The sequence below is a fragment of the Anomalospiza imberbis genome, chromosome 1 (genome assembly GCF_031753505.1).
Source record: "Anomalospiza imberbis isolate Cuckoo-Finch-1a 21T00152 chromosome 1, ASM3175350v1, whole genome shotgun sequence".
In the NCBI taxonomy this organism is placed as follows: Eukaryota; Metazoa; Chordata; class Aves; order Passeriformes; family Viduidae; genus Anomalospiza; species Anomalospiza imberbis.
In genome coordinates this window covers 82615219-82642039 of record NC_089681.1, presented here as the reverse complement: position 1 = coordinate 82642039, position 26821 = coordinate 82615219, and the positions used below count along the sequence as shown (strand labels likewise).

Here is a 26821-nt window from a genome sequence, read left to right as displayed (position 1 = left end):
CTCCACTAGTTTGGCTTCTGTGAGGTTTTATGTGAGATTTTCTTTGGTTCATGTAGCCTCATCCTCAGCCTCTTTTCGAACTGGCACTTCCCTGCTGTTTCCCCAGACTGTTTGCATCTGACAGCCCAGTGGGCTGCAGTAAAAGCAGGGCAGGATAAAGGCAAAAAAAACCCTCTATAAAGTGAGTGGAAAACTGCTGATCACTGTACAGGAAACCTGGACAGTGAGCTGGAATCATTAACCAGTGTGGGCAGCTAAGATGCCTCACTCCTGGGAGTACAGCCTGGACTGGCCAATCTGTAGGTGTGTCCCGGTCCTTAGGAGTTCCTGGGCTCAGTCCTGTGGCTCCTGGTCCAAAGCAGATGTCTTCAATTCTGCATTTTGGAATATCTGAGTAGGGCACACGGAGATGAGAAAACTTCTGACAAAAAGAGATGTTTTCTCTAGCAGAGATAAAGTTTCTTCCTACCGTAGGCACATTTTGTGTGTGCATAGACAGTTTTCCAATGTTTTTCTTTGGAAAATTGTATTTAAAAGGAAAACGGGCAATTCATTTATGTAATAGAAATATGGGTAAGAGTCTGTTTCTAGAAATATAGATCCATTTCCTTTTCTGGTAAGCAAAAGGAAGCAAACTTGTACCTTTTGGTTTGAGTTTAACAGAATTGGTGATTAATGCTGCTAATACTTCCACTGTGTTGCCATGGGAACTCCCGGTAGCTGTCTCACTACTGTTAAAGTACAAGTCTGCTCTTCAGGGTGCTTTTGGGACCAAATAACAGTGGACCTGTACTCAAACCCCCCAAGGTAGCAGTGGTATGAACTAATTGCTGAAAATAAGTTTGGTGTATGCAGTACTGCAGATGTATGAAAGAAAAAACCAAAACCAAACCTTGCTAAACTCCGTTATTTAAATAACTCTCCACCCCCAAAGAAAGCAGGCAATTTTCTCTTTATTTCCTTAGAGGCCAGCGTAGAGCAGGAAAATATAATTTTCAACCAGGTTTTTGTATGATGTGCCAAAGCTTTAGGATCTAATGTTTGTACCACGCTGTACCAGTGCATTTAGGACCCTGGGTTAGCCTTTTTTACAAACTGTTGAAGAGATGCTATAAATCTCCTAAATCCAAGTTTGATTCTTTTAGTTGGCACAGGAGGTAATAAATCACTGTGCTGAAAAAAATAAAAGCCTTGGCCTTTTTTCTACTGATCTAGGTCACAATTGCAGGCAGCAATTTATCCTGCAGAATAAAAGAAAATGTGAACTAAAATTAATGCATTTTGTTGTTTCTGCCTGTTGATTTCCATCTGTAACCCTTCTTGAGCTAGCATCCTCATGTAAAATCATAATTTTCATTAGTACCAACACTACAGAAAATGGCAACAAGATATTAAATGTCAGCTGAACTTGAACTGTCCTTTCAAATCTGTGTAGATTAGCTGTTCAGGTGCTCTGTTGTTTCTTGCAGAATGGAAACTGGAGAACTTGAAGAGGCTTGATGTCAATCAGGTATCAAACATACCTAATTTAATAGTTTGTAAGTTTTCACCTTAAATTCTAAGTTTTGTTGTGATTTAAAGTAATTTACTTAATTTAAATTAATGATCACACCCGTGTACCATTTCCCTAGAAACAGGAACCACAATAACATTATAAGGATAAGTTCAAATTGCTTGTTGACACGTGACAGCTGCACACACAACTTCTCCTGGAGATGCATTATTGCACCATTTATTTAAGGAATCCCACACGGCTGTAGGAAGAGTGCAGTACAATATACCAGGTCCCCCAAGCTGCTGTTACTAAATCAAAACCATTTCTTGCTATAGTGGTAAACGGTGGGGTTTTTTTCATCTGTGGTTATGGCCCAAATATTTTGCAATTTAGACAGTTAGTACTGTGAAGGAAGAAAAGAATGTGAACCACTTTTCCTTTGATCCTAAATCAGTCAAGCTTTTTTAAACTGTGATGCTTCATCATCCTACAAAAATGAATATATGAGTAACAGACTCCAAACCTACTCAAACAAAGGAAATAATCTCATGCTAGCAGGTTCAAATTGGGAGAGTTCTGGATCAACTGCTTTCATCAAAGCCCTGGTACAAAACTACAAAAAAAGCCTCTCAAGGCTGGTATGAGTTATGGCATAGTTGTTTTGAGACTGTGAAGAAGAGTCTTACTTTGTCCTGGATAATAGAGTTCCCAAACATGGAGCTTTTGTGCTGTAGTACACGTGGGACTAGGGGTAAAAACAGCAAATGAGACTTCTAATTATCATTACACTTCAGGTGTCTTTTTCTCCACAAATACTGATTTGGAGTCTGCCCAGTAGATCTGAGGCTGGAGCAGGACCTGTGGTTTCAGTGCAGTTTCTTCAGATTTATGCTGGAGAAACAAAGAATTTTGGTGTGTTGTTTTATATTAAAGTAAAATATAAACCTGGTATGAGGCAGTGTTTATTATCACAAACAGAAGGAAATGGTAACTTATTTTATGAGATACCTTGGTATAGATTGAAGGCCCTTTCTGAACTTATTTTATGAGATACCTTGGTATAGATTGAAGGCCCTTTCTGAGGGCTGATTGGACATTAAAAAACTGCAGAAACTCCCTCTGAAGGGGAGAAGGTGAGTAATCTGCGCTGTGGAGGCATGGGATAAAGAATGCTGTTAAAAGCAGTATATCCAGTATACTGCTTAAAACTGTAAATATGAAATTAGTTCTTTTGGTCATATAAATAGTCATAAAAAGTGGTATGCCTCTCTGAGTGAAGTAAAGGAGGTGCTGAATTCCTGCAAATAAATACTGAGGTGGTTATATTTGCTTTTTAAATGAAATGTATTTTTTCAAGCTTGTTCAGCAGCCGAGCTTCACATTTTGAATCTAGTCATGCCATGACTACTAGAAACTAAAAATACCAAAAAACTGTAAAGGAGAGATATATGTATAACTTGGCAGTATTACATAGTTATCTTTTGTATTTGCAGACACATTAAAATTAAGCTGAATTTATTATCTTTAGATGCTGAAACTATGTTAAAATGGGAATGCTTCTGTTTGCACAGGCTGATATAGCACCACTGATGGCTTCCCTTATTGGTGTGCCTTTCCCTCTGAACTCTGTGGTAAGAAGTACAAATGTTTTTCTATGTTATAAAAATCTATTCACCTTAAAGGAAGAGGCGTTGAGGACAAGACTTGAGGTGTGTGAGGAGAAGGATTACAGATTAGTAAAAGTGCTATAGGGTGTGAAGACTGTTTGTAGTTTCAATTTTATATGTCTATCTTTAGTTTAGACTACAAATTTAATTTTTTTAATGTATTGTATAGGGCTTTTAATTGGAGAGGCAGCCAGTCCTTTTGTAATCTGCAACTTTATACTCTTGACTATATAAAGGTTTTTTGTTGCTTTGTTTGTAGGGATGGTAAAAATGCAATATGGTTTGAATAACACATGATTGTGATCATGAAAGCTAAGCCTGTAAACAAGCCAGTTCCTGCAATTTAATGTTCAATTATTTCTTGGTTAAACTAGTGTACTTTCTTCAGATGTTATCTTGTGCCTCTAATTTAGAGACGCAAGATAACATCTGTTCAGTGAGATGGCTTTTTCTTTTAATTTCTCTCATGTATTATTACATAGTCCAAAAGTTGCCTCATAAATATCGATTTGACAATTAGCATTTCATTAGTGTGCTGTCACACTGCTAGTTTCACATATAAAACAGCTATTTACAGCATATTTTTTTGAAATATTTCTTCTGGAGACTCTGTCCCAGGGATTGTCCCCTTTTCCTGCACTCATTGCTGGTCATGTGAGGAAAGCTGCCCAACACAAGGTGGCATTGGAACTGCTCCCTTTCCTACCACAAGTACTGGGTTGAGTCAGGCCCAGGTGAGGCTTTGGGTGGAAGACTGTTAGGGGTATCACAAATGGCTTCTGATTAGAGGTTGAGTTTACATTATTTTATAGTATATAGGTTAGTAACAGCTTCTGTTGTTTGTTTTTTGCATTCCTGTAGAAACTGAGATATTACAAACAATCCCTATGATGTTGCAAATCTGTGTGAGAGGAGTATTTTTAAAGGAGTTACATGAGTTATTTCAGCAGTAATTTGAAGTGTTCTTACTGCTTATTTGGCCAGCAATTCAGTTAAAAGAAATTCCTGTTATTTCTTTTTTTTTTTTTTTTTACTTATTATGTGTATTCTTCTTCCTCAGGGAACTCTACCTCTGGAGTATCTGAACACTAGTGCTCTTTTCAAAGCAGAAAGCATGTTTACCAATGCTGTTCAGATTCTTGAGCAATTTAAGGTACTAAACATATGGTGAAAAAGCCCAACTTATTTGAATAATAGCTTTTGCTATGTGTAAAGTAATTGTTTGACTTATCCTATACATAGTGTGCTAAGTTGAAAGGATTAAAATTGAATGCACATTCATTTGATTGAATAGCTGTGAGACTTATCTGAAGAAACTTGAAAGAGTTTAATAATGGCGTTTGGTTGTTTTTTTCTGAGGAGAATGAATAACTTTTTTCTTCTTAACAAAAATGGTGATGTTTATTGGTGTTAATGTAAACCTACTTGCAGTACGTAGGTGGAATACTGGTACCAGAGAAGGGAAATAATGCCTTTGCAATGGGGGCTGGGAGACAAGGCCTTAAATCAGGGTCAGTACACAAACAGATCAGAAAGGTAATAGGCTCCTGTGCATTAAAGAAATTAAATTAGTGGCCTAATTAACATTTAGCTAATGCTGTTATATCTGTTGTTTTGCTTTGCCAGTGTTCATCTCTGGCTTCCCTGTCTTGATTCATTTAATATTGGATATTACATTATGGGAACACATGAGTGGTCCAAATAAAAAAGGTTCTGTTTCACTAAGCAGTGGAGTGAGAAACTTGCCAAAATGCCAAAATCCCTGTTTTCGCAAGGCTTAGAAATGCTCTGAGGGAAAACTATCCTCCACAGATAGAAGCTGAGACACAAAAGAACTGTTATCCTATCTGGAAATTCATGTCATGATAGTGAAACAATGAAATAGCACGAGATGACTTGCATGAGATTAGCACCTTCTGCATCTTCTGTCCCTTAGTGAATGCCAGGTTCACAAAGATGTGGATAACAGGGTGGCAGTGTCAGCAGCAGAATCACTTTCAAAAATATGGTGGAGAGCTGGCATGTTAACAGGGAAAGTAACTAGTGGGGTTGGGCATGAAGTTTGAAGCATGCTGATATCACCTCTGCAGTTGGAAGACCTCTGCTTTAAGAATTAAGGATGACTCAGATATTTTTCAGTTAAATTGGCGTCTTGGAGATTATTTAAAAAATGAAGTAGTCCTGCTTCTCCTTTCCTTTGAGCTTACTTTGTTCTCTTGTCCTGTAGTGCTGGGTTCTTGTTGTTGTTGTTGGCTTGTTTTTAGCATTGTATTGGAATAATCCTGTCTGCATTTCCTTTGAATTTCCTTTTTCTCTGCTGAAGCAGAAGTAGACTGGCTTAGACATGCCAAATGGATTTTTACTTTTCCTGAGATGGGCTGACCTGACCGCAGTTTGTGCTCCCTGGAGATGATATTGCCTTGGATGGATAGGATGAAATGTGTGGGTTGCTACTTCCAGCTGTCTGGTTTTACAAGTAGTGTGCTTAGGAAGTTCCTGACTGCACATTATGCCAGCTGTCAGACTTGAGTCAGGCAGCTGCAGGAGGCCTTGAAGATGTTTTGGAGGACCTTGGACAAAGTGGCTCTGATGGCACCAAAACCTTCTCTTTTTGTCCATGTGCAGGTTAATTGATTTACAGCGTTGCTTTGGTGGTGTTTGCTGCAGTGTATTGGTGCCTGTCTGGCACAAATGATGCTGGTTTCATTGAGGATGGTCATCACTGAAGCCTGGTATCACTTCCAGCCATGTCTTCCTTTTATCCTGCCAACTGTAGAAGGCCTTCTGAGAAAAGCAGTGGCTGGAGCATGGTTTATTTTATTTACTTTAGAGCAGGTCTGAGTTTCCAGGAACTCCGAGGAGTTGTGCATACTTGAGTATAATACCCAGTTTCATGGACAACATATTGACAGTGTGATTTCATTCCTTTTCCAAAGTCTTAGAAATCTTCTGTGATCTTTTGTAGTTTAACTCCTGATTAATTTTTTGTCTTATTGCCACTTGCATGTAATGATTTAATGCTCCTTTATGCAGGTTAAGATGAGTCAGAAAAAGAAAACTACATTGTCAATTCTGTTCACACCATTCAAGTAAGTGTCTGTAAAAACTATGTATATTTCAGCTGATTGTTTGTCTTAACATTTGCTTTGGTATTTCAGTGAGCTGCAACAACACATTCAGTCTCTTAAGTCTTTTTTAGATGGTAGTGTTTATCTGACTTTGAAACTTCGCACTAGAACTCTATGCAATTAACTGCTTCTTCTCACCAGAACTTAAAGATAGATTTTTTTTTTTAATCTATTCCTTACATTTTATTTTTCATTAAGGGTTATTTACCTAAGCTTTTTTTGACACTATAGCTATAGAAATTGCACTGATTTTTTTTCTTGCTATGGTTTTTTCAGCATTCTTTGGGAGATACTAGTCCCTATAGGGTCAGGAAGTGCAATCTGTTAATTTATATATAAATATATATATATATATTAAAAAGTTGAACTAAGAATTGTTTCTTCTGTGATTTAAATGCTAATGAAGAGTAAATAAAATGCATTGCATCCAGAAAAGAACCTTACAATGTTTAGCATTTGTGTTGCCTAGTCTTGGTGTTTCCAGGGCTGTGAAGGAGTCTTTGTAGTGATTTGTGGATCTAGGAACTCTGTTCTGGTGTATGGAACAGTTACTGCTCCCCTGACCCTTCTGTCTTATCTAATTAAAGCCGCTTTTTTCCTTTTCCTTTTTTCTGTAAAGGTTTTTAAAAGCTTTGCCATGGGTGTACGTGATAGTGTTCAGTTCTGCTTGCAGTTTGTGGAGTGCTCCAAAAATGCCTTGTCACCAAGAGCAGCTGTTTTCCTTTGGGAAATAGAGCAATGTTAATTAAGATCTTTAAATCATAGCAGCAGTAAAACGTACTTGAGTCGCTTCCTGTGAAGTATGTTTATTGTTAAAGGTGATTGCTGTCTGTCTGAACACACAATTGCTGTGTTATTTTATACCTCTAGCTCCTTCAAAGGGAAAGGTTTAAGACAGTCCGTGAGACAAAAGTCAAGTTAATCTTGGGCACATAATGAATCCTTTAGAACAAATTCTGAATAAGAATGATGGCTGCATTATCAAAGAATTTACTGATGTATATGAAATAAAATGCCCATATGGAAAAGATGGACAGTCTTCTTTGATAAATGACTATTAGTTTGATTTTGCAGTTCTTTCAATTTTACCTTTCCTTGAGAAATGAGACTGAGTCTATAAAATAGGATGTGCTTTTCTTAATGCTATATTTATCTTTAAAGGATACAAGTATTACCAATTACTTTATGCATTGCTGTCTTTCTGTTTTCTGATATGTTGGATTGTTTTAAGTGGAAATGCCAAAGACATTTATCACTTTGAAAATGCAACTAAAACTTGGTATAAACATTGGTATGGTTCACTGCAAAAATGAGTTTATTTTCTTTAGATACTCTACAAATTTTTCTGAATCAAAATTTGGATTAGTAGTTGTTCCAGGAAAGGTTTTTATTTGAGACCAAAATAATTCCTTGGATGTGTGAATGTCACGGATGGAGTGATGCACCTCGCTTATCAGCGAGAAGTGATAACTGTTTCACAATGTTTGATAGTAAATGCGACAGCGGTTAGCAAGATTTAGTGACAAGGTACACTTGATTATTTACTGCATAGAGGATGGGTCAGAAAAAGCTTTCATGGAGACCCTCCTGTTGAGTTATGAGATACAGAGAAGACCCCCTTACATTCTAACCTCCTTCTCAGGGAGTTTAGATGCAGCTGGGTCCAGAATTAGTTTCCGACTTGGTCAGTGGTTTGTGTTTAAAGGATTATACATGCACAAAACTTTGTGTTAGTTAGCTAATGTTCTAAGTTTGGCATACTGTTAATCACTTGCCAAGGATCTGTTGTGGCAAGGCATCTGTCAGCCTTGAGGAGCAGCCAGTGGGAGTGGGAGAGGCAGGGAATCCATTACTACAGTGAAATGCCTTACAGAAATGTTGTGGGGATGAAGACTTAATTTGTTACTTCAAGATGATGCTGTTTATTCAAACTAGGAAAGCAGAAGAAGACTCATACCATGGATGGTCACACACGAACGTAAATACTCACCCACAGTGGGAGTAGTTTGGCCACATCCTGATTAGTCTTCACAGCTCTCTTTGACTTTCAAAACTTGGCTCATGTCTAGGAAGCTACCAAGGGGTCTTGTCCAACCTCTTACTAATAGCTGGGATGAAGTGGTTGAACACAAACTTATTTTTAAATAGATGAGTAACTTCCTAGTGCTCCAGCTTGCAGGAACCAAAGGAAGACTGAAGGTAGTTTTAGGCATGACCTGTCTATGGATCCATCCCCCCTTTCACATGCAGATGACTGAATGCGTGTGCAGTGAACACAAGCCTGAACTTCAGCTGCAGGTCCATGATCTGATGAATTAGTACAAGGCAAACCAGATCTGTTTTTAGCACAAATTATGCTTGAATCTGAATGAGATAGGCAAAGGCATGCATCCCCTTCTGCTGTCTTTGCTGACACACATTTTTGGTGGTAGATAAAAGGGTGTAGAAGGGTATGGTTACTTTTTCAGGAGAAGTTAAAAATGCAAAGGTGGGGACACCTACCTCCTGTGCAGAGCAAGAGAAGTTCTGGTGTGCTGTGCTATGTTTCAGTCATTGGTAACTGTATGGAGGCTGTGTTTCTGCAGAGCTGTATGCTATTGGGAGTTGTTAGCCCAGGTTTAATGTCAGGTTTGACCCCTGATCTGTATTAACCTATGGTTGGCCTTACCAGCTGCTGCAGCTGAGCACAGTTCTGTGCCGTGTGTCTGCACTGCTGTCCTTTCATTCAGACACAAATAACTTCTTCCATCTCTGTTCATTTTCAGTTGCTGTACAAAGGGGTTATACTCTTTTTTTAATCCTTCTAGTGCCTAAAATATGTAACTTGAAGCTCAGAAAGTGTGTGCTCCAGCATATAATGCTTTTTTCCTTCATAGTTTATTGGAGGTTAGTGAAGTGCTGTGGAATCATGGAGTTATGTAGAAAATTTTAAATACTTTATTTGTGACTATTACAGATTTTGTGTTATTTCAGCAACTTGGTGACCTGAAAATGAACAAACATATCTCTAAGAGCTGAATTTCTTGAATTATTTAAAGATGTGGTTGAATAAAGTCTATATAATAGAAATGTAGATATGAGCTCCAGAAGAAATCTGAGTTTAGAATTTCAGATTGAGGCATTCTGTTTTTAGAGGTGCAAGTACAAATTAATGTGATGTTTCCAGAGTAGGGGAGAGGAAAGGATATATTCACAAACAATGTGTTCTGTAGAAATTGCAACTTAACAGAAACTTAACCTGGACTTAATTTTTTTCAGCTAGAAATAGCATTGAAATATTGGTTTTGATATTCTGAGGGAAAAATCCTGTTTTCTAGTTTGATTTTCAGGTGTTTTATTACTGAGTGAGTAGAAAACTGTTCATGACCTCATGCTGCAACAACTCAAAAGCTAGTGTTTGAGTTGTATGTTGAATATATTACACCAAAAGCATTAAGCTAGTATACACATATATATTTATGGTTAAAATAAGCCTACTTTGAAAGTATTGGCAACAGAGGAAGAATATTGAATTGATATAAAGCTTCTGATTTCTGCAGGGAATCTCATCCTTAGCAGAAGTGTGGCTGGCACAGTGGACAGGAAATGAAGGAGGCCAGTAGATATGTGCCCTTTCCTACTTGGATCTAAATTGCATCTCTCTCTGAAATCCATCTATCAGGTGTATAATGATGAGAAGGAGGATGGAGCTGATCATTGTGCTTTGTGATAGAAACTTCAGTAGTGTCTACTTGACCAGACTTGAGGTGGGTTAGAGTTTGGATAGCTCTGTCTATTAATAAGGATGTATCTGGCTGCCAGTAATGCCTTTTTTGCTTTATGGAAATGCTTTCATCAAAGAACAAATCTGGTATCTTGAAGCTACCTGTGAAATTGTTGAGAATACATTTCAGAAACTCAGCTCCAATTCTCTTTTTTATTGTAATTTATTCTGCAAGGCAAGGTGCAGTATCACTTCCTTATACTGAATATGTACCTGCAGTTCTAGTTGGATATATGAAAGAAGTTACTCTCTGAAATTTATTTCCTTCCCACTTTCTCTCTCTCCTACCTTTTTTTTCCCATCTACAAAAGACATATTTTCAAAAACCATTTACTTAGCAAAATCAGAGGCTTTTCTCAGAATTCTGAGAAGAAAAGCACAATGCTTCGACCTTTATGTGTAAGAAAAGGAGGTGCCAAGATACCAGATGCTTTGAAGGAAGTGAGAGGACAAATCTGAAGACTGCTGACAGAGGAAAACTGATGTCCAGGATAGTGAACTATCTTAGCTTTCTGACCATTTGATGTACCTTAGGGAAACTGCCAAGCTGGCACAGCTCAAAGATGAGTGTGCCAAGGGGCCAGATGCTACTATTGCAAAATCATTCCCAAAGTTGGCATCTCTGGCCTGTGGAAGTAATCCTACAAGAAGTGTCAGAAGGACAGGGCAGTCTGGTAAGTAAATGGTGCATCAAGAGTTACCCTAAAATCTGCATAATCAATTAGTGCAATTTTATTGTCCCAACAAGTACAAGAGATTTAAGATAATAAATTACACAAAAGCACAGGAGTCCTTTTGCATAGTCCTGGTGTATCCAATGCTTTCAGGGATGGCTGTGCTTCCAGCTGGTCAGGTTCTGGTGCCTCACAGTGAGATGGCAGGAGCAGTAGTTTAAGAACCACCATACAGAAAAAAATCCAAGAGATGAACAGCTAAAGTATAATCAGTGCTTGCTTACCACTAGCTGTGCTTGTTTATTGAATGTCTTGAAGTTTTTATTGGTAATGGTTGGGGGTTTTTTAGCAGGAAATAGAAACTTGACTTTAAATAAGATACTTGAGCTATCTTCTCATATATGAAAAATCCCATACCATCTTATGGTACATTTTTAAAGTAACCTAATTGTCTGAATACTACATATTAATCATACCAAATAATTATTTTTGTGTGCATAATCAAGTTATAACTTGCATATTTATATAGACAGTCACTACATTTTTAATGTGCAATGTACATTTACTACATAAAAATGTACTTCTCACCATACGAAAACGTAACTCTTCCTTTGCTCTATCCTCTAGTATGAATTGAGATATAACTCCCTTAAACATTTGTATGGACTTGGTGCAAGGAAGTATCAATCATGTAGAGGCTGAGTATTTCCACATAATTGCCCTTTATGTATTTTGTCAGTGATAGAAAATAAAATAGAGTGTAGAGTGTCTTTGAAGATTACAGAAACTTAAAAAAAAAAAAAAACTGCCATGTGCACAAATGCTTCTCTTTTCTTCCTTTCTCTGATGACTGGAGATACAGTACTACATTGTTCCCTCTGTCTGATGACCTTTCAAAACTTAAATAATGGATATTCCCACAAAATTGACATTTGGATCAAAGTGAAGCAAGTGATTTCTTTTCCACCACTGAGCAAGGCAGGATTCCTTAAGATGTCAGTACATCCTTTGAAACACACTATTCTTGTTTTGTTTAAATAAATTACTTTTATTTAAATAACTGGTAATAATAATATGTAAGATATTTGTGATACATGTGATAATGCTTGCAAGAGCAAACATTAAGCACTAAATGTCAAGAGGAAAGGGTGAAAATATTGCAGTAGGGAAGGATAGTCTAATAGTGACTATTCTTCTTGCATGTTTGTTGGAATGCTTTCTGTCTTCAGAGGACTTTTTATTTAGCAGAAGCACTGATTTATCTGCAGAGATTTCAGCCCCTTCATCCTGTGGTCAAGAATGAAGGACCAGCAGCTTCTATCAATTCCAAGTAAACCCTGGAAAGGCAGCCAGCCTTTTCCTTTGTCCACTTTGTCTCCATTGTGTTATCAGGTGTGAATCCAGGCATAAGGCTGCTGCTGGGACTGCTGGTACAGGCCAGCCAGTGTGGGCACCTTTAGCCTGCTGGTGTCGGGAGGCAGACTGGCAGCCCCCTCCCCTCCACCCTTGGCTTTAAGGACGTGTGTATATACGTCAAAAAATAGAACTGCAGTGCTGTAGAGACAAAGTGCTCAAATGAAAATAATGGCTTTATATTATTTTTTATGAAAATCCCTCCTGTTTAAATAGTCAAGGTATTATCTCTTCAGGAAGAAATCCATGCCTGTTCTTTGGCAAAAATGTTAGCTTCTCTCTCACTGAATGGGCCGTGACTGAAGCACACTGCTGCTCAGGGAGGATGCAATCCTCTTAGAAGGCAGACATCTGGCTGGTCTCAAGTTTCAGCAGTGCACTCAGGAGAGTTTAGTTGGTACATGAAAAGCTAACTGGCAGCGGCTTCTGCGCAGGAGGACTGGATGTAATTGGATTTACTCTCAAGTAGGAAGTAGGTGATGTCTTTAGAAGGAGCTAAAAGGCTGGTGTATAAGATAAAATATCACAAGATTAATGTATATTTCTCTATTTCCTTGTATTAGAAATCCTTTTGGCCTTTTCATGGAACTTGTGAGGCTTTGTGCAATGAGGGTGAGGGAGGATTTACAGCAGGTGATAGAAGGGGATGGACAGAGAATGCTCTGGGGCATGAGGTAAGGGGCAGAGTACAGGGCTCTGTCTGGATCCCAGTAAGAAAGGCCCAATAACCATAGCTTAATAAAATAGCTGTTGTAATAATAGGAAATGAATGGAAGAAAACAGATAACAAGTAAATTGTACATCCCTTCAGATGCTGGGCACCCTGTGTTTGTGGAGCATGAGATCACTTTTCTGATGGTGCCACACCGATGCTGATGTTCCCTTGTTTTGGTCATTCAAGCTGCTATATAATTTTCTATCAAGAAATCAACCCTGGTGATTATTTCTACTGTCAGACAGAAAGAAGGTTCACATGAGATCTCCTTGCAGCTCTTACATACATGAGGACAGGCAGGCAGTGTAATCCCTGTTACGGAGTGGGACTTGCCTGCAGACTCCTCTGTTCCTACCAGCTGACTGGGTCTGTCCCTTGGCCAAGGTATTTGGGCACCACAGGCCTGGGCCTGCATAGGGTATGTGGATCATCGACTCCTTGATGTGCAGTGGTCTCCTGGTTAGGATCAGTATGGGTGGTGTCCCAGACATGTTTTGGTGGCCATGGGGCTCTGCCAGTAGGTGCTTTCTCAGCACAGCACAAGCTGCCAGCTCTGGATGCAGCTGCTTGAGAAATGGTCACTAGGGTTTAGGATGGCCATGTAGGATTGTGAAGCACAAGAGAAGCTGTGGTATAACACCACATAGCCACAACACTGCAGATACCTAATCCAGCTCATGGTCATAAATCGTACATAAGTCATTGACATTAATCATCATGTATCTTGCAGGGGTGAGGACTCGCAGCATTGGCAGGGTATTATGTACAGTCAGCACATACCCCTCCCCTGTAGTACTAAAATAGAAAAGACTTCAAAAATGGTGTCTTTCTTCTCCTGCAAGGATTTTCCACCTTCCCTGAAAAGCAGTTTCCCTTTCCAAGGCTGCGGCATCGTGTCCTGCTACGGCTTTCTGGACAAGCCCCCTGCCCCTGGAAGATCCCTGCATCCAGCTTCTCAGTTCTGCTTTAAGGATGCCAGAGGGACAGTTTCGGAGTGTGGTCTCCTCCCTTGTGGCCTCTGGTTCTCTGAAGCTCTTGCCATAGTAGTTTATATGCAAAATATGCTGTGTGCAGCCCAGTTACCTTAATTGCTTCTCTGTTCAGTGAATTGGCAGCTGGCAGTTTAGTTGTCAGCTCCTTTTTCTCTCATCTTTGTTATCTAAGGGATTTACATAAATATCCTAAGGCACTATGCTGTTGAATATGCTGCATCAGGGATGCTGATTTGTGAATATTAAAGGCTATTTTAATTCCTGAGACTTGACAGTCCAGGGTTAGAGCATTAGCAGTCAGACCATTTCCTGCGGCTTCACTGATGTCCTGCTGTCCTCCTCTGCATGTTTGTGAATCTGATGAATACAAAAGCATAGATGTACTGACGGGCTTCTGCAATGTGTCAGTAAATATACATTTTGCTACCTTTGGCCTGTGGAAGTGTGTGTGTCCTCCTTTCATTTCATTATGCTTTAAAGAACAAAAACCTCAAAACTTAAAAACCAGAGCCCCTTACTGACTTTCATAATACTTTTCTTTCTTTTGGGGTTCCAGCGGTGCTTATTAATGCTTCTTAAAAGAAAAAAGATAACTGAGTTGCAAAGATAACTTACTACAACCCTACAACTAGACTACCTGACTGAAAATTGAACACAGTAGTCAGAAAATCCAGAAATACAAACAGCCACTTGAAATTTAGACCCTCCAAAACTGAAAGTCCTGGCAGTGGAACAGCAGGAACAAAGAAATTAGAATAAGCTGGGAAAGGGAATATTGTGGGTTCTGGGCTTTATGAAGCTGTAGTAAACCCTTTAGTGTAGGTTTATGTAGAGCACATTTTCTTTTAAAAAGCATAACTTTAGTATACTAAAATTATGGCTGTAATTTTTAAAATCTGTAATCAACATGCATCTTCTAATGATGAAAATGAAGTTTTTTAGGACTTGCCTCTTTTAGCAGCTTACCTGAAAATATTTTAGTAAATAAGTAAAATTAAGGCCATCTAAACAGATTAAGGATCACTGAGTTACCCATCAAATTGTTTAATCTTTGAAGCTTCACTCTTTGATCAAAACTAAAATGTATGCAAAGGGTTGTCTCTTTATCTCATAGTATGTGCTTTCAGTCTCTCTTCGGCAGATACTGTAAAACAGTTTTTTTCTGAAAAGGCACATCTAAAGAACTGGAATTGAGTGTGTTTTGAAAATGAGAAAAAATTGGCTTCTGGCCATTAAAATTAATGTAAATAGGTAATTTGGTGAGGTCCATAGAACTGTAATAGCTTTCTTTTCCTGATCATTGCCCCAGGTAACATCATGTACTTTGTATTGCACAGCAAGTTCAAAAGAAAGGAAATATCACGGTTCCAGACTTTGATTTTTGAAATATTTGTTTGGTCAATTTTTTTCACATTTTGTTGAATGAACTCAAGTCTTTGCACCACTTGCCATTCATTGTCTTTGTGATTGTTCTGTGCTGTTGATTAAGTGGGAAGGTTTTCTCTTATGCATTTTATTCTGCTCCTACAAGACTGTGCACGGTACTTTGAAAAGTAAACAAGAAACAAGAGAATGACATAGTTGGGTTCTTTTGTGATTGCACTGTCACCATTATTAAGTCTGCACTCATGGGTTGCTAACTGGAGTGAATTTGCTGTAGAACAGAAATAAGTGTTTCTGCCACATTAATAGTGTTGAATGCAGACAGAGCTGTGTCTCTACTCTCCCATAGCCCATCTGATGCTTTCTTGGGTACTGTCTTGTTGTGCAATGGGAATGTTTGAAGGCAACTCTCATGGGAGGCTGCATTTTTGAAGCCTGTTGTTGTACTGGCTCAGTTGCTTTTGAATGGCAGCCCTGCAAAAACACCAGTCTTCCATCTGCATTTTCCAGATGACATTTTGCCAGCAGTGGATCAAATTATTGCTTTGAGGATCAAAGCAGTAATAGTGGGTCCTGTAAGTACTATTTCAGCTGCTTGCAGAGCTGCTGGAGTGGAAGGCATCTCTGCTCTGTAGTACGGCCCTCTCACAAAGGGCTGTGTGGCAACAGAGTTTGAAGATACTCAGCTGATTGTGTTGCTGGCAATTTTCTCCCATGGGTAGAGAGCAGAGAGGCACTCTGGCACCTGCCCCCCGCAGTGTCTGGATGGCAGAGGCCTCGGATGCTCTGCAGGGTGGGTGGTGCCCATAGAAATGGGCAGTTTTACCCTGGGTGATTTATTTCAGGTTGCAAGTTACTCAGGTACCAGGGATCTTCTTTCTGGAGAAGAGGACAAGAACCTGTAATTATTCAGCATTTTGGCAGATGTTGCTGGAGTTGTTTGGGCAGTGTCAGTTAGAAATTTCATAGCAAAGCTTGTGAGAAGCTCTGCTTTATGTGGTGTTCAAAAGGAAAGTCACCTATGCAAAATCCTATTATGCTGTATTTAAATGGCTTTGCTCCATCATGAGGTTGTCACAGGGGTCTGGAGATACGTGTCCATATCCTTTGGCTTTTTAGTTTTGCATCAACCGGAGGAGCAGGTGCTTTCCTCCCCATCTCCCAAATAGCCAGTATGAAAAAGTTAGAAGACTGCTGAACAGCTACTTCTGATTTGCTGCTGGATAAGGGTCATAGAAATGTGATCACTGTCTTGTGCAAATCTTGCCACTCTCAAAGAGTTGTAGGATGTACAGTATTTTCTTTTTTTTTTTTCTGATGGAGAGAGTTGAAAAGGCAGTGATAGAAGGGTGTAGATATGCATGAGCTGACATAGGTGTATGGGGTTTGTGAGTGTGTGTAGGTAAGCAGCTGAAATGAATTTGTTTTCATCTGACAATGAGCTAGGCAAAGATCTTAGTCTTTCTCTTTGTACATTTCATCTACAGGTCTGTGGTGCTTCCTTGACTTTCATTATTAAAGCTGCAGCATTTTAAGTGTTCAACTAATACAGACATGAAAGGGTTACTTTTTATAGCAGAATTCTGGAAAATTTACCGTGCAATAAAATTACCATAAATCTTTACCCAAATAACCAGGCATAATAAAATTAACAAACTAGCAGTGGTGGGTACAGATGTATTTGCAAGGCATCTCCTGTTCTGAGATTTTTTTTATTTCCTGATTTGTCTGCAGCATGCTACCTATGCCGTTGGGGATGGTAATTTCTGTAGTGTGATGATAAACAAGACTTGTTGGCCAAAGAGAGATCCCTTTGACATTGCTATGGTGAATGTACTTCATCACAGTCTTGTTGTGAATTGCTGTCAAATAGCTTAGCTTACATGAAGCATGAATGATGTGCTGGAAAGATTAATTTTGTCAGGTATACCTATGACAAGGGTAACTAACATCTCAGAAGGGAGAGTTTACAAGCACTTGCATGATTAGCCCAATCATCTTGTTTCATAATTAATTATGTTTATTCATGGATGAAGCTGTGATTTCTCTGTGGAACCAGGAAGTTAATTTCTGATAGCCATAATGAAAAATAAAATTACTCTTCCAGGACCACCATAATTTTATGTGAAGAATGTAATCTTAAGTCTTTAGAATCCTGGTGGTATTGTGAATGCATGTGTGTTTATAATCTATGTCATCATGGAGTTCTTGTTTTTTTCTTTCAAGCTAAACCTCTGAGTACTACCCTTTTCAGTGCATGTAATACTTTTCAGTGTTTTGCAATACTTTTAAGAAAAGGAGGATAGAGTTGAGTCCACTGACTGAATTCTCTTTGTGTGTGGCTCTTAATAGGACAGGTATTTTTGTGTTATGGAAAAAGACCTCAGATTTTATGAAGCAAGAGTATTCATCTTGAATTTCTTAGAATTGGATTTTGATGGTAGATAGCTGACAAGAGCATGTACGCACACCCCCTAGTTTTCCTTCTAGAATTGAGACTCTTTCTAATAATACTCAGTAAATTCACTTAATTACTATTAATATTAATTGCATGGATGTGTGTATTAAGTGACCTTAAGAATATATTGATATTTGCTAGTGCCTCTGGGATGCTATATAGTAGAACACAGGGGAAAAACTCTGGTCGGTTTATTATTTCCTAACACTGTCTTCTGCTGAAGACCTTTAAAATAGTTTAAGTTAAAATCAAGTGGTGCTATGAGCAGTTCAAGCTTTAACTTCTCAGATTGAAATTTTCCGTGTGATTTTGATTTTTGGTAAGTCTTGTAGATTTTATAGAACCACCATTTCTAAAGTCCATGGGTTTTTTTCATAGGCAAATTTCCACTTCTCTTCATGGCTCATCTTTGTCTCTTTATCCTTTCTGCTACATCTAGATTTCTTTAAAATTTCTCATCTACTTTGTCAGCTTCAGGAAGTGAATCAGTGTCCTTAATGGATGATAAATTGCTTATGGTGAACTATGCCCATTCTTGAATTGAGGGATTATCAGCATATTTAGTAACCTTTCTAGACTGGTATAAAATACAAAATTTCTTTAATAACTTCTTTGCTTTTTGTTTAATACAGAGATAAAAAGTATCTTAAGATAATGATCATTCCTTGCATTTTCATAGTTATATATGAATAGTCCTTAGTTTCTGGTGAAATTCTTAAATTTTACAAAAGCAATTCTTAGACAATTGTAAATTCAACATCTTGAAAATTATATATATGGACGTAAGGTAATATATGTGTTATGGTGTTAGCTATTGAAAATTAACAATGCACCTGCCAATAGTAACCCAATTTGACTAAATAATTGCTTTCAATGTTTGACTTGCTCAAAATTTTACTGTTTGAAAACCCCATTTATTCTGTTACACCATCCATGTATAGAGATCCTAGGTGCCGTCCTCTAAGAAGGAATAGGTGAAGACTATTGTTCATTAGTAATATAATGATTCAGTGAGAATAAAAAGATAATATGTGGGTTGTAGCTAAATGACTAAAGATATGAAGTAAAATATGATTTTGGCTTGGAAGAAATTTGCATTGAATATGACAAGCATACTATTAATGGAAAACACTATGTGTAAAACAATAAAAATAAGACAGGGAACATAGGAACATCTTGAATGTGTTTAAGTCCTAAATGAAGCTTATGAATATTTATTCCAGATTTTTTTAAAAATCCCTACCTAAAAGCTATTTTTTTAATCTCCTCCTATTTTTTCCCTCCTATTTTTCCTCCTCCTATTATAACACGTGGTGAAACTCCCACCTTGAATGTGTGTTTTGCTCCCTTTCCTCTACCAAACAACAAAATCTGAAAGCCACATATTTTCTTGAGGCAGTGCTTGGGGTCTGGTTTGCCTCCTTTAAGAATTGTTTCCAATTGTAGCCCTCAGCCTTTGGAGATGTAAGGTTGGCTTCCTTAGAGACATATCATGAAGGTGCAGAAACAACCAACATTCACTTTACTATATTTTTCAAGTCTGGTTTCTAAAATCCCCTGTTTTCCCCTTAAAGTAAAGGTGATCAAACTCTTACCATGACCTTGTGATTATCTTTTTTGCCCTTTTCCCTTTTCCATGGGACCTCTTTCTTCCTACTTGTTTATACACAACACCCTTCAACTCTTTTCTAGATTGGAAAGAGATAAATATTTTCTTAATACAGATGCTACTCCACAGGTAATATTCTTCCCAAAAGTAAGATTAATTGCTGTTCCAATTATTTAGTGTTTTGGAAAATTCCTGCATGATACTGCTGTGCTTTGAACTCAATGAAATAGCATCAAAATATACCAGGATGTTACTACTAATAATAATTCAGATTGTTCAGGCACAGAATACTTGCAATGTACTTCATGGCTCAAAGGATGGTGTGTATGTATTACTGATGTATCTATTAAGTGCTGTATCAGCCTATCGACTGGGTTGTAGGCAAAAGTGATTCGTGGCTGTTTGAGAGCTGCAGGAATGAGCACTTCCATGCAGCAGCTGCATGAAATCAAGACCTACCCCCGTGGTTCAGCTGAGTGACCGCATGGACAGCTGCTGCTGATTTAAATGGTGGGAGTGACCTGATTTGGCACTGCCTGAAACATGAGCTTGGTGGTCGGGAATGAGGCATGTAAAGGAGCAGGAGAGAGGCAGGCAGGTGTGTATGCAGCTGGGCCATCTTGTGCTGTGGATGCTGAGAGCTGGTGCTGTGCCACTGCCATATTCTGGAAGGTGTGAAGGAAACTGCTGCATGAATTCCCTGGCTGTCAGAGAGCTGTGACCTGTGGTGGTTTGTCTGTGGTGCCAAGAGCGACAGGGACTGTGTCATGGCTTATAACTTATCCAGGGTAAGCCTGGGATTCTCAAGCCTGCTGCTGTCCCTAAACGTGGAAAGAAAATGGTACAGGAGAAACAGCTCCTTCTCCCTTCATTTGGTGGAGTTTTTTTGACTGGCTTGTTTGTCCTGGTTACTGCTTTCTATAAGGGAAGAATGGTATCAGTTGTTTAGGTTGATGATCAGGTTCATTAAAATCAAAGATTTTTATCACTGACCTCAGTGTAGCCAGGTAACTGTGCTATCCCCTGCTCTGGGGACTCATCTAATAGCTTCTTGAGTAACAGGAGACACAGTCATACTTTTTCAAAGAGAAGACTCTTAGGTATCATCTACTGTTAATGTGGAACGTGAGCAAATCATTCAATGCTGTCTTATCAACTGCTTACAGGAATATTCAAATCAATTAAATTGCTTAATTTTTCTATGTGCCATGCTTCCTGTCCAGAGCAATGGTCAATAATCACAAGGGAGATAATTCTCAGCAGTATTAGATGGGATCAGCTACATAAAAGAAATGTCTGTTAATGCAGCAATTTTGAGATAAGTTAAAAAGCAGCTGTGTTGACACATGTGAAGATGAATGCAGAGGAATTGATTAGTCTCAATTACCTAATTGCTTCTAATGAAGTTCAGAATATTTTGGTTTCATTACAGAATAATTATTTTAATTGCAAAGTTAATTTTTTATTCTCATGAAAAGGAGAAATGTTAATAACTTTTTATATTGTTGTACAGACCACTTTCTACTTCTGAACAGATCAACATTTTAAAAAAAATAAGACTATATATTGAGCAGCAGAAGTATGATGAAGCGGTAAGTCTGTTTTTGCTATATGTAAATATTTTTTTTCTTTCAATTAACTGAGAAATAAAACTTTTTTCCTTCCTTATGATACACATCTCATTAACTCAAAACTCCACTGTAAGTCTTCAAAATTTTACATTTTCATATAAATTCTAATAAATTATGCTGACTTGCTGTATTTTTTTTCTCATACCACTTAAACTGTTTGTTACTATTTCATAGTATAATGACACATAATGTGTGTTTTTATCTTCCACACTAGAAAAGGGTAAATTGAGAGATAAACTGAGGAATGTAGTGCATGTTTGCACTACTTAGACTGCTAATTGCATGAAAAAAAGTGTGGTCTCTTGCTCCATCATGGATCCTGCTTTACCTGATCCTTTTTTTTCTACCTGAACCAGCTGTGCTTGGTTTTACTTTCACAGTTCAGTGTGTCAGTCTGGGAGCCATACATGGAATTATGCTTCTCAGTTCCAGTATTACTTTCCTAAGCATTTGCTAGCACTCACTGTGTCACGGGGTACTTAATGGATGCAGTTCACCAATGCTTGTATTCTGATGTTCACGGAATTTGTAGAGCTAAATTATACCAAGAAGTCTTTCATTTTAACAGATTTAGTTTGGTCATTGACTTCTGTGTTAAAAAGTATGAAAATGAAAATACCGAATATATAAGATTATATTATAATTTAAGATTATTCCATGCCAGGCACATGGAAGACTTCCATTATGTGTTAGGGTTCAGTTCTTTTTTCCTCATGTGATTCTTAGGGTAATAAATTACTATTTTGTGCACAGGACAGGTAAATCTATTTTATGTCTTTTTACTTGCTTTGTTGTAAATTGGAAACTGTTCAGCTTAAATAAATTGATCTATTTTGCTGTGGGAGAAAGTTTTCTTTTTGGTTTCCTAATACTTCTACTTAGCTGTCATGTTTACTGATAAGAGACATTTTATGCATTTCAAGAGTAGAACTTGTGATTTTGTGTTGTTGCTTATATGTAAATTTTACTCCTTGTTTATTTGAGTGCTCCAGGTGTTCAAGTTCACTCTTGATCACATCAGACCTGTGCCTGTGCCTTGGTTATCTTCAGCATCCTGTATTGTAGTGCAGAAAGGTTCTTCCATTCCCAGAACCTAGGGTGTGGATGATTGTTTGCCTGAACCTTGCAACTCTTTGCATTGCAAATATGCACTCAGAGTTGTATAGAATAGATGTCTTTTGGGGTGAGTTTTCCCACTGGCAGACTTGTGATCTCTTCAGTAGTTGCTGTACCTTTTCTTTGTTGTTTGTTGTTGTTGAATGCCAACTGGATACCTGCACATATAAAAAAAGCTTTGTCGTGTATGTTCACCTTGTTGCTGTACTCTTCCAAATCACACAGATGAGCTTCCCATCTTTGGGTAAATCACAGCACACCCAAATGGCACGGTGGGAAAAGCCATGGTCTTTATCATGGTGTCTCCCCAGTGGAGGTATTGAGTGAGGGGATCTGTGATTAGACTGGGTACAACCCTTCTTGTTTCCAAATTATTTACGTCCTGAGAGCTACAAGCAGCTGCTCTGTAAATGCATCTGGGACTCCAGTTTAGTCTCTGAATTCACTGCTGGTGCTTGCGGTATCAGGTACTTACTGAAGTGGAGGACATCAAAACCCAGGCAAGGAATACTTCAGGCTTTGGAGAGTGACCATATATCAGCTGCATCCATAATCCTCCCACTGTGTAAATGTGCCTGCAGGAGCACATTACTGTTTTTTAAGGGAGTAACTTACACTGGAATATGTACAGTCAAATGCTCGTGGAAAAACCAAATGGCATGCTTGGTAGCAGGTGGTGTTCCAGTTGTGCAGTGTGGCATTCACCTTCCAACCACTGTCGTGGCCAGGGAGGATGGTGAAGGAGCCAGGTGATGGTTGACTTGATATCCAGCAGGAGTCCTAAGCAGTGTGCACTCCAGCAGTTGGTGCTGGGCAAAACACTGTCCCTGAGTGTGGAGAGGACACATGTGCCAGGAATAGTGGAGCTGCTTGAGCTCCAGTTGCTGTCAGGTTGATTTGTGGAATGGGGAGCTCACACTCTTCTAATACGTTACTCAAATATTTTGTCTGCCTCCAGGTATCCCTGTGCAAAACCCTGATTAACCTTGCTTTGGAAGGCTTGTCTTACTACCACACATATGATAGATTATTCCTGGGTCTGAGTATTGCAGTGAGTTTTGTGGGCTGGACAACTTACGTGATTTTGGTCATTATCAAAGCCCATACCAATTTGACCAAGACTGTCGCAGCTAATAAAAAGGTACGTTGGAAGCATTCGATTTTTTTTTTCTATCAGTTTTCAGTATTGCATGCATGCTGTGCCGGATAAATTGAGTACTTTATACTTCCTTTGACTTAATGTGGCAACTGGCAAACTGTTGAGTTTTCCAGCTGCTGTAATCCTGTGTGGTGTTGCTGTTAAGTCCATTGATTAGGATCAGAATTCCTAGGATGTTGAAGTCTGAGTGTGCAATATTGTGCTTCTTCAGTTTTTCCTCCTACAGCTGTCTATTTGAGATGCTAATGCAAGTGTGAGAAAACATAGTGATTGAAAACTATTAAAGGGTCTGTCTTTAACTGGGTTTAGTTTAACCAGGTTTATTTTTCAGTATTAACAGCACTTTGTTGTAATAATTATTGTTTGGAAGAATACAGATTTCAGGCTTCCAGTTTCATTGATGTCTCTTCCCTGTAAGGCCAAAAAAAAAAAAAAAAAAAAAAACCCAGCATGTAAATAATTTGATTCCTGCCCTCTTTGGTAATTTTACATCTCTTCTCAGAAACTGTGCAGTCCAATCATGGCATTTTTAAAATGTATAGCCTATTTTGATAGAAGGTGAGCTGTGGTTTCGCAGAACAGTGTCCTCCCTTGCTCTTTGTGATTTGCAAGTGTGCAGAGGGCATTAAAGATGAAAGAAGCTCTTTTTGACTAGATTATTATGGTTTGATTTTTCACAAAGTATAAAATCCTAAGAATTTATTTTCAGTCGTTCATCAGGAAAAGAGGGACCTCAAAAAGGTGAATAGGCAAAAAGTTATCATTTCACTAGGGAAGGGTTAAAGCATTTGTGGTGAGGGGAAATGCTCCCAAACTTCAATAATTTGTTTCAGAATAAAAGGATTGTTTAATTTTGTAATGTAGGTGAGAATGAGCATTTACTTAACATCTTTACTGCCTTCAGTATATTATGCTGAGAAAATTCCTATCATGCGGTCTTGAGGTTTTTACTACTGGCTGAAAGGTAGTCTTGACCTTTAGTGAAAATGCTCAAACAAAATTAAAATGGAAAATATTTGTAAGTGCTGTACTGCATGATTTAGTTGTTCTTTCATCAAATAACTGAGAGGAAATAATCCAGAATGCATGTTATGTTCGATACAAACAAAATAATTACAACAAGTAGACTGAGTATCAGGCATCTTAATAACTACATTAAGGAAAAATTTGCATTCTTAGTTGACATAGATTTTAATTTCCTATATTGGTTTTACTTATTGAAGACAAAATTTAGGGTAGTGACACTGGCACAAAAAAAAATTAGGTATCTTATTTCTTGGTCTATAGAATTTATCTTTCTTCAGTTTTCATAAGAGTCCCTTTTCTGTAGGAACCTTTTTAGTGTTCCTAAATACTTAGAGAATCACAATGTGAGGCTAATGCTTCGTATATGGAAGTTATTTGGTTTATAGCTTATATTGGAGCAACTTAAAGAAATTTGCTGAGTGACTAACCTACCATTGACAAATAGTCTGCAAAGCATACCCTTATAAAAGCAAGAAGCCTCTGAGTAATGAAACTGCATATCCTGTATATATCATCTTTAAAAGTTTTTGGCTTCTTATGCTGTGCATGAAAAAACACTTTTTTTTTCTTTTGGTGTAGGATGTTGTTTTGCCTAGCAAGAAATATAACCTTTAAATTTATTTTAAATATTCACAGAATTGCAAATCTCGTTTCCCCTTTCAATGCATGACTGACTATATTGGACTCTATAGTATTTGTGTTGCTATGTGGAATAAAATGTTGATTGTGTGTGTTTACTCATTCAGTGATAAATTATACTGTGTGCATATCATATATATGCATATTCATTCTGTCTATATGTCAGCAAATGTAAAATTTAAAACTAATAAAGCCAAATTGCCCTAGGTCAGCTTTCTATATGACATATCTTTCTTAGTCTAATGGTATATCTTAGCAAAAGTTCTATTTGAAAAATTATTTGGAACTTGCATTTTCTGTCATATTAGGTCGAGGCAGTTGTACATCAGTTACAGGGAGGGGGAGCCAGAAAAGATGTTAATCCATCTAGGTGAACTGTGAGCTGGTTGTCTCTTCTTCTCAGCATATTTAACACAGTTGTGCATATGTCTACCTCTTTCAAAAAACTAGCATTTGTGCAGAAGAAAGCAGTGTCTGTCATTACCTACACTAAAGCTACCTTTGCTATGTCAAGTTGTAATACATACAGATAAAATGGTTTATTTAAAACTTGTACATAATCTTTCCTTACCAGTAATTCTTCTGATATTTGAATGTCCCTGAATAAGAAAGAATAGTTCAATGACCAGATAAAAGACAGATGCAGACTGACTGTTTAATTCTTCTCTTTGCACAAACAAGGGATTTCTGCTGGTGATTAAGGACTGACTTGCCTGCATCTGAAATAACCCATTTGAAAATTTTCCTTCTCTCTTTGATGTTTCTCCTTAAGAGTGTTCTCAGTCTGAGAATGTGTTTCTTTGAGTACATAATATTCCAATCTTGTATCTATTTTTTCTAAGAAAAGCCCAAAGCAGTACCTGTAGGTTAAGATGAAATATCATAAGAGTTGTAGCTATGCTACCTTTTAGGGCTGTGTAACACTAGTCGTCTGTTGTATTTTGAAATGGTGGGTTCTCTGAGGAAGGAAGTTTCTCCTATGGAAGGTTGGTCACAAGCCTGCTTTTGTAGCTGTTCCTAGATCCTGAATAGTAGTGGGTTTTTTTTGGTAGGAGTTAATGCTTAATATTTTAATTTAATTACTTCTCTTACAAATGTCTCAAACAGGAGGAAGAAATGTGCTGATGGAATTTTCATTAAATGCTTTGACTGTAAGGCTGTGAACTTGAACTCAATGGGTTATATTCCAAGTCTGTTTCTAGAATCTAAATTTGAGATTTCTTTTTCCCAAACCCCTTAGCATCTCTGGCTTCAGCTGGATCCAAATATCCATTGAACATAAGTGACATTGCATATATTGGGCTTCCAGATTGTACAAGTATGTCTTTCCCATGCAGATTTTACTGCAGGACCTTATGAAGAGACACATTTAGAATTAGGTCTTCATATCCTACTGTTGTTTTTTTTAATCTGGCTGACTTTGTCTAGAGTTATGTAGAGACACATGGCAGCTTGTGTGGCTGTGTTAAAATAGCATTTGTTTTACTGTGTAACTAACAAATGGAAAATAGAGTGTAATTTAAAACATTTTATTGTTGTTAAAATAATGTTTGTCCAAACATTTGTATTTCAGAAATCTACTGTTCTCTTCTATGGTTTTGCCTCTGCTGGAATGATAATAGCTTTTTTCCTGTTGATTCAAGCATGTCCTTGGACATACTATATATACTGCCTCTTGCCAGTGCCAGTATGGTATGCAGTTGTGAAAGAGTAAGTAAAGAATGCAATTTATTACTACTGTTTTATAAGACCAAGTCTGGACTTCTTTCTTGTAGAGAATTAAATTTTTCCCATAAATTTGGGAAAAACTTCCTTAAGTGTTTCCTGAGACATTCCAAAGGTCTCTGGTTTATATTTCAGTTGACATAATGAGCAGTGTGCAAACTGACTGATACAGTTGCCAATTCTAGAAGATCTCTTTTCTATTAGCAAAAATAAATTATGCTATTTCCA

General features: G+C 37.9%; 1 protein-coding gene across 4 annotated transcripts in view; it reads left to right on the top strand.

Annotated features, from left to right (window-relative positions):
• PIGN (phosphatidylinositol glycan anchor biosynthesis class N) overlaps positions 1-26821 on the top strand; it is a 97909-nt gene that overhangs the window by 36221 nt on the left and 34867 nt on the right. For all 4 annotated transcript variants that reach the window (XM_068197701.1, XM_068197707.1, XM_068197726.1 and 1 more), the window contains exons 9-15: positions 1470-1510; positions 3067-3126; positions 4223-4315; positions 6196-6251; positions 20811-20889; positions 23003-23185; positions 26442-26578. In XM_068197701.1, the coding sequence (XP_068053802.1) occupies positions 1470-1510; positions 3067-3126; positions 4223-4315; positions 6196-6251; positions 20811-20889; positions 23003-23185; positions 26442-26578 (649 nt within the window). The remainder of the gene's footprint in view (positions 1-1469; positions 1511-3066; positions 3127-4222; positions 4316-6195; positions 6252-20810; positions 20890-23002; positions 23186-26441; positions 26579-26821) is intronic.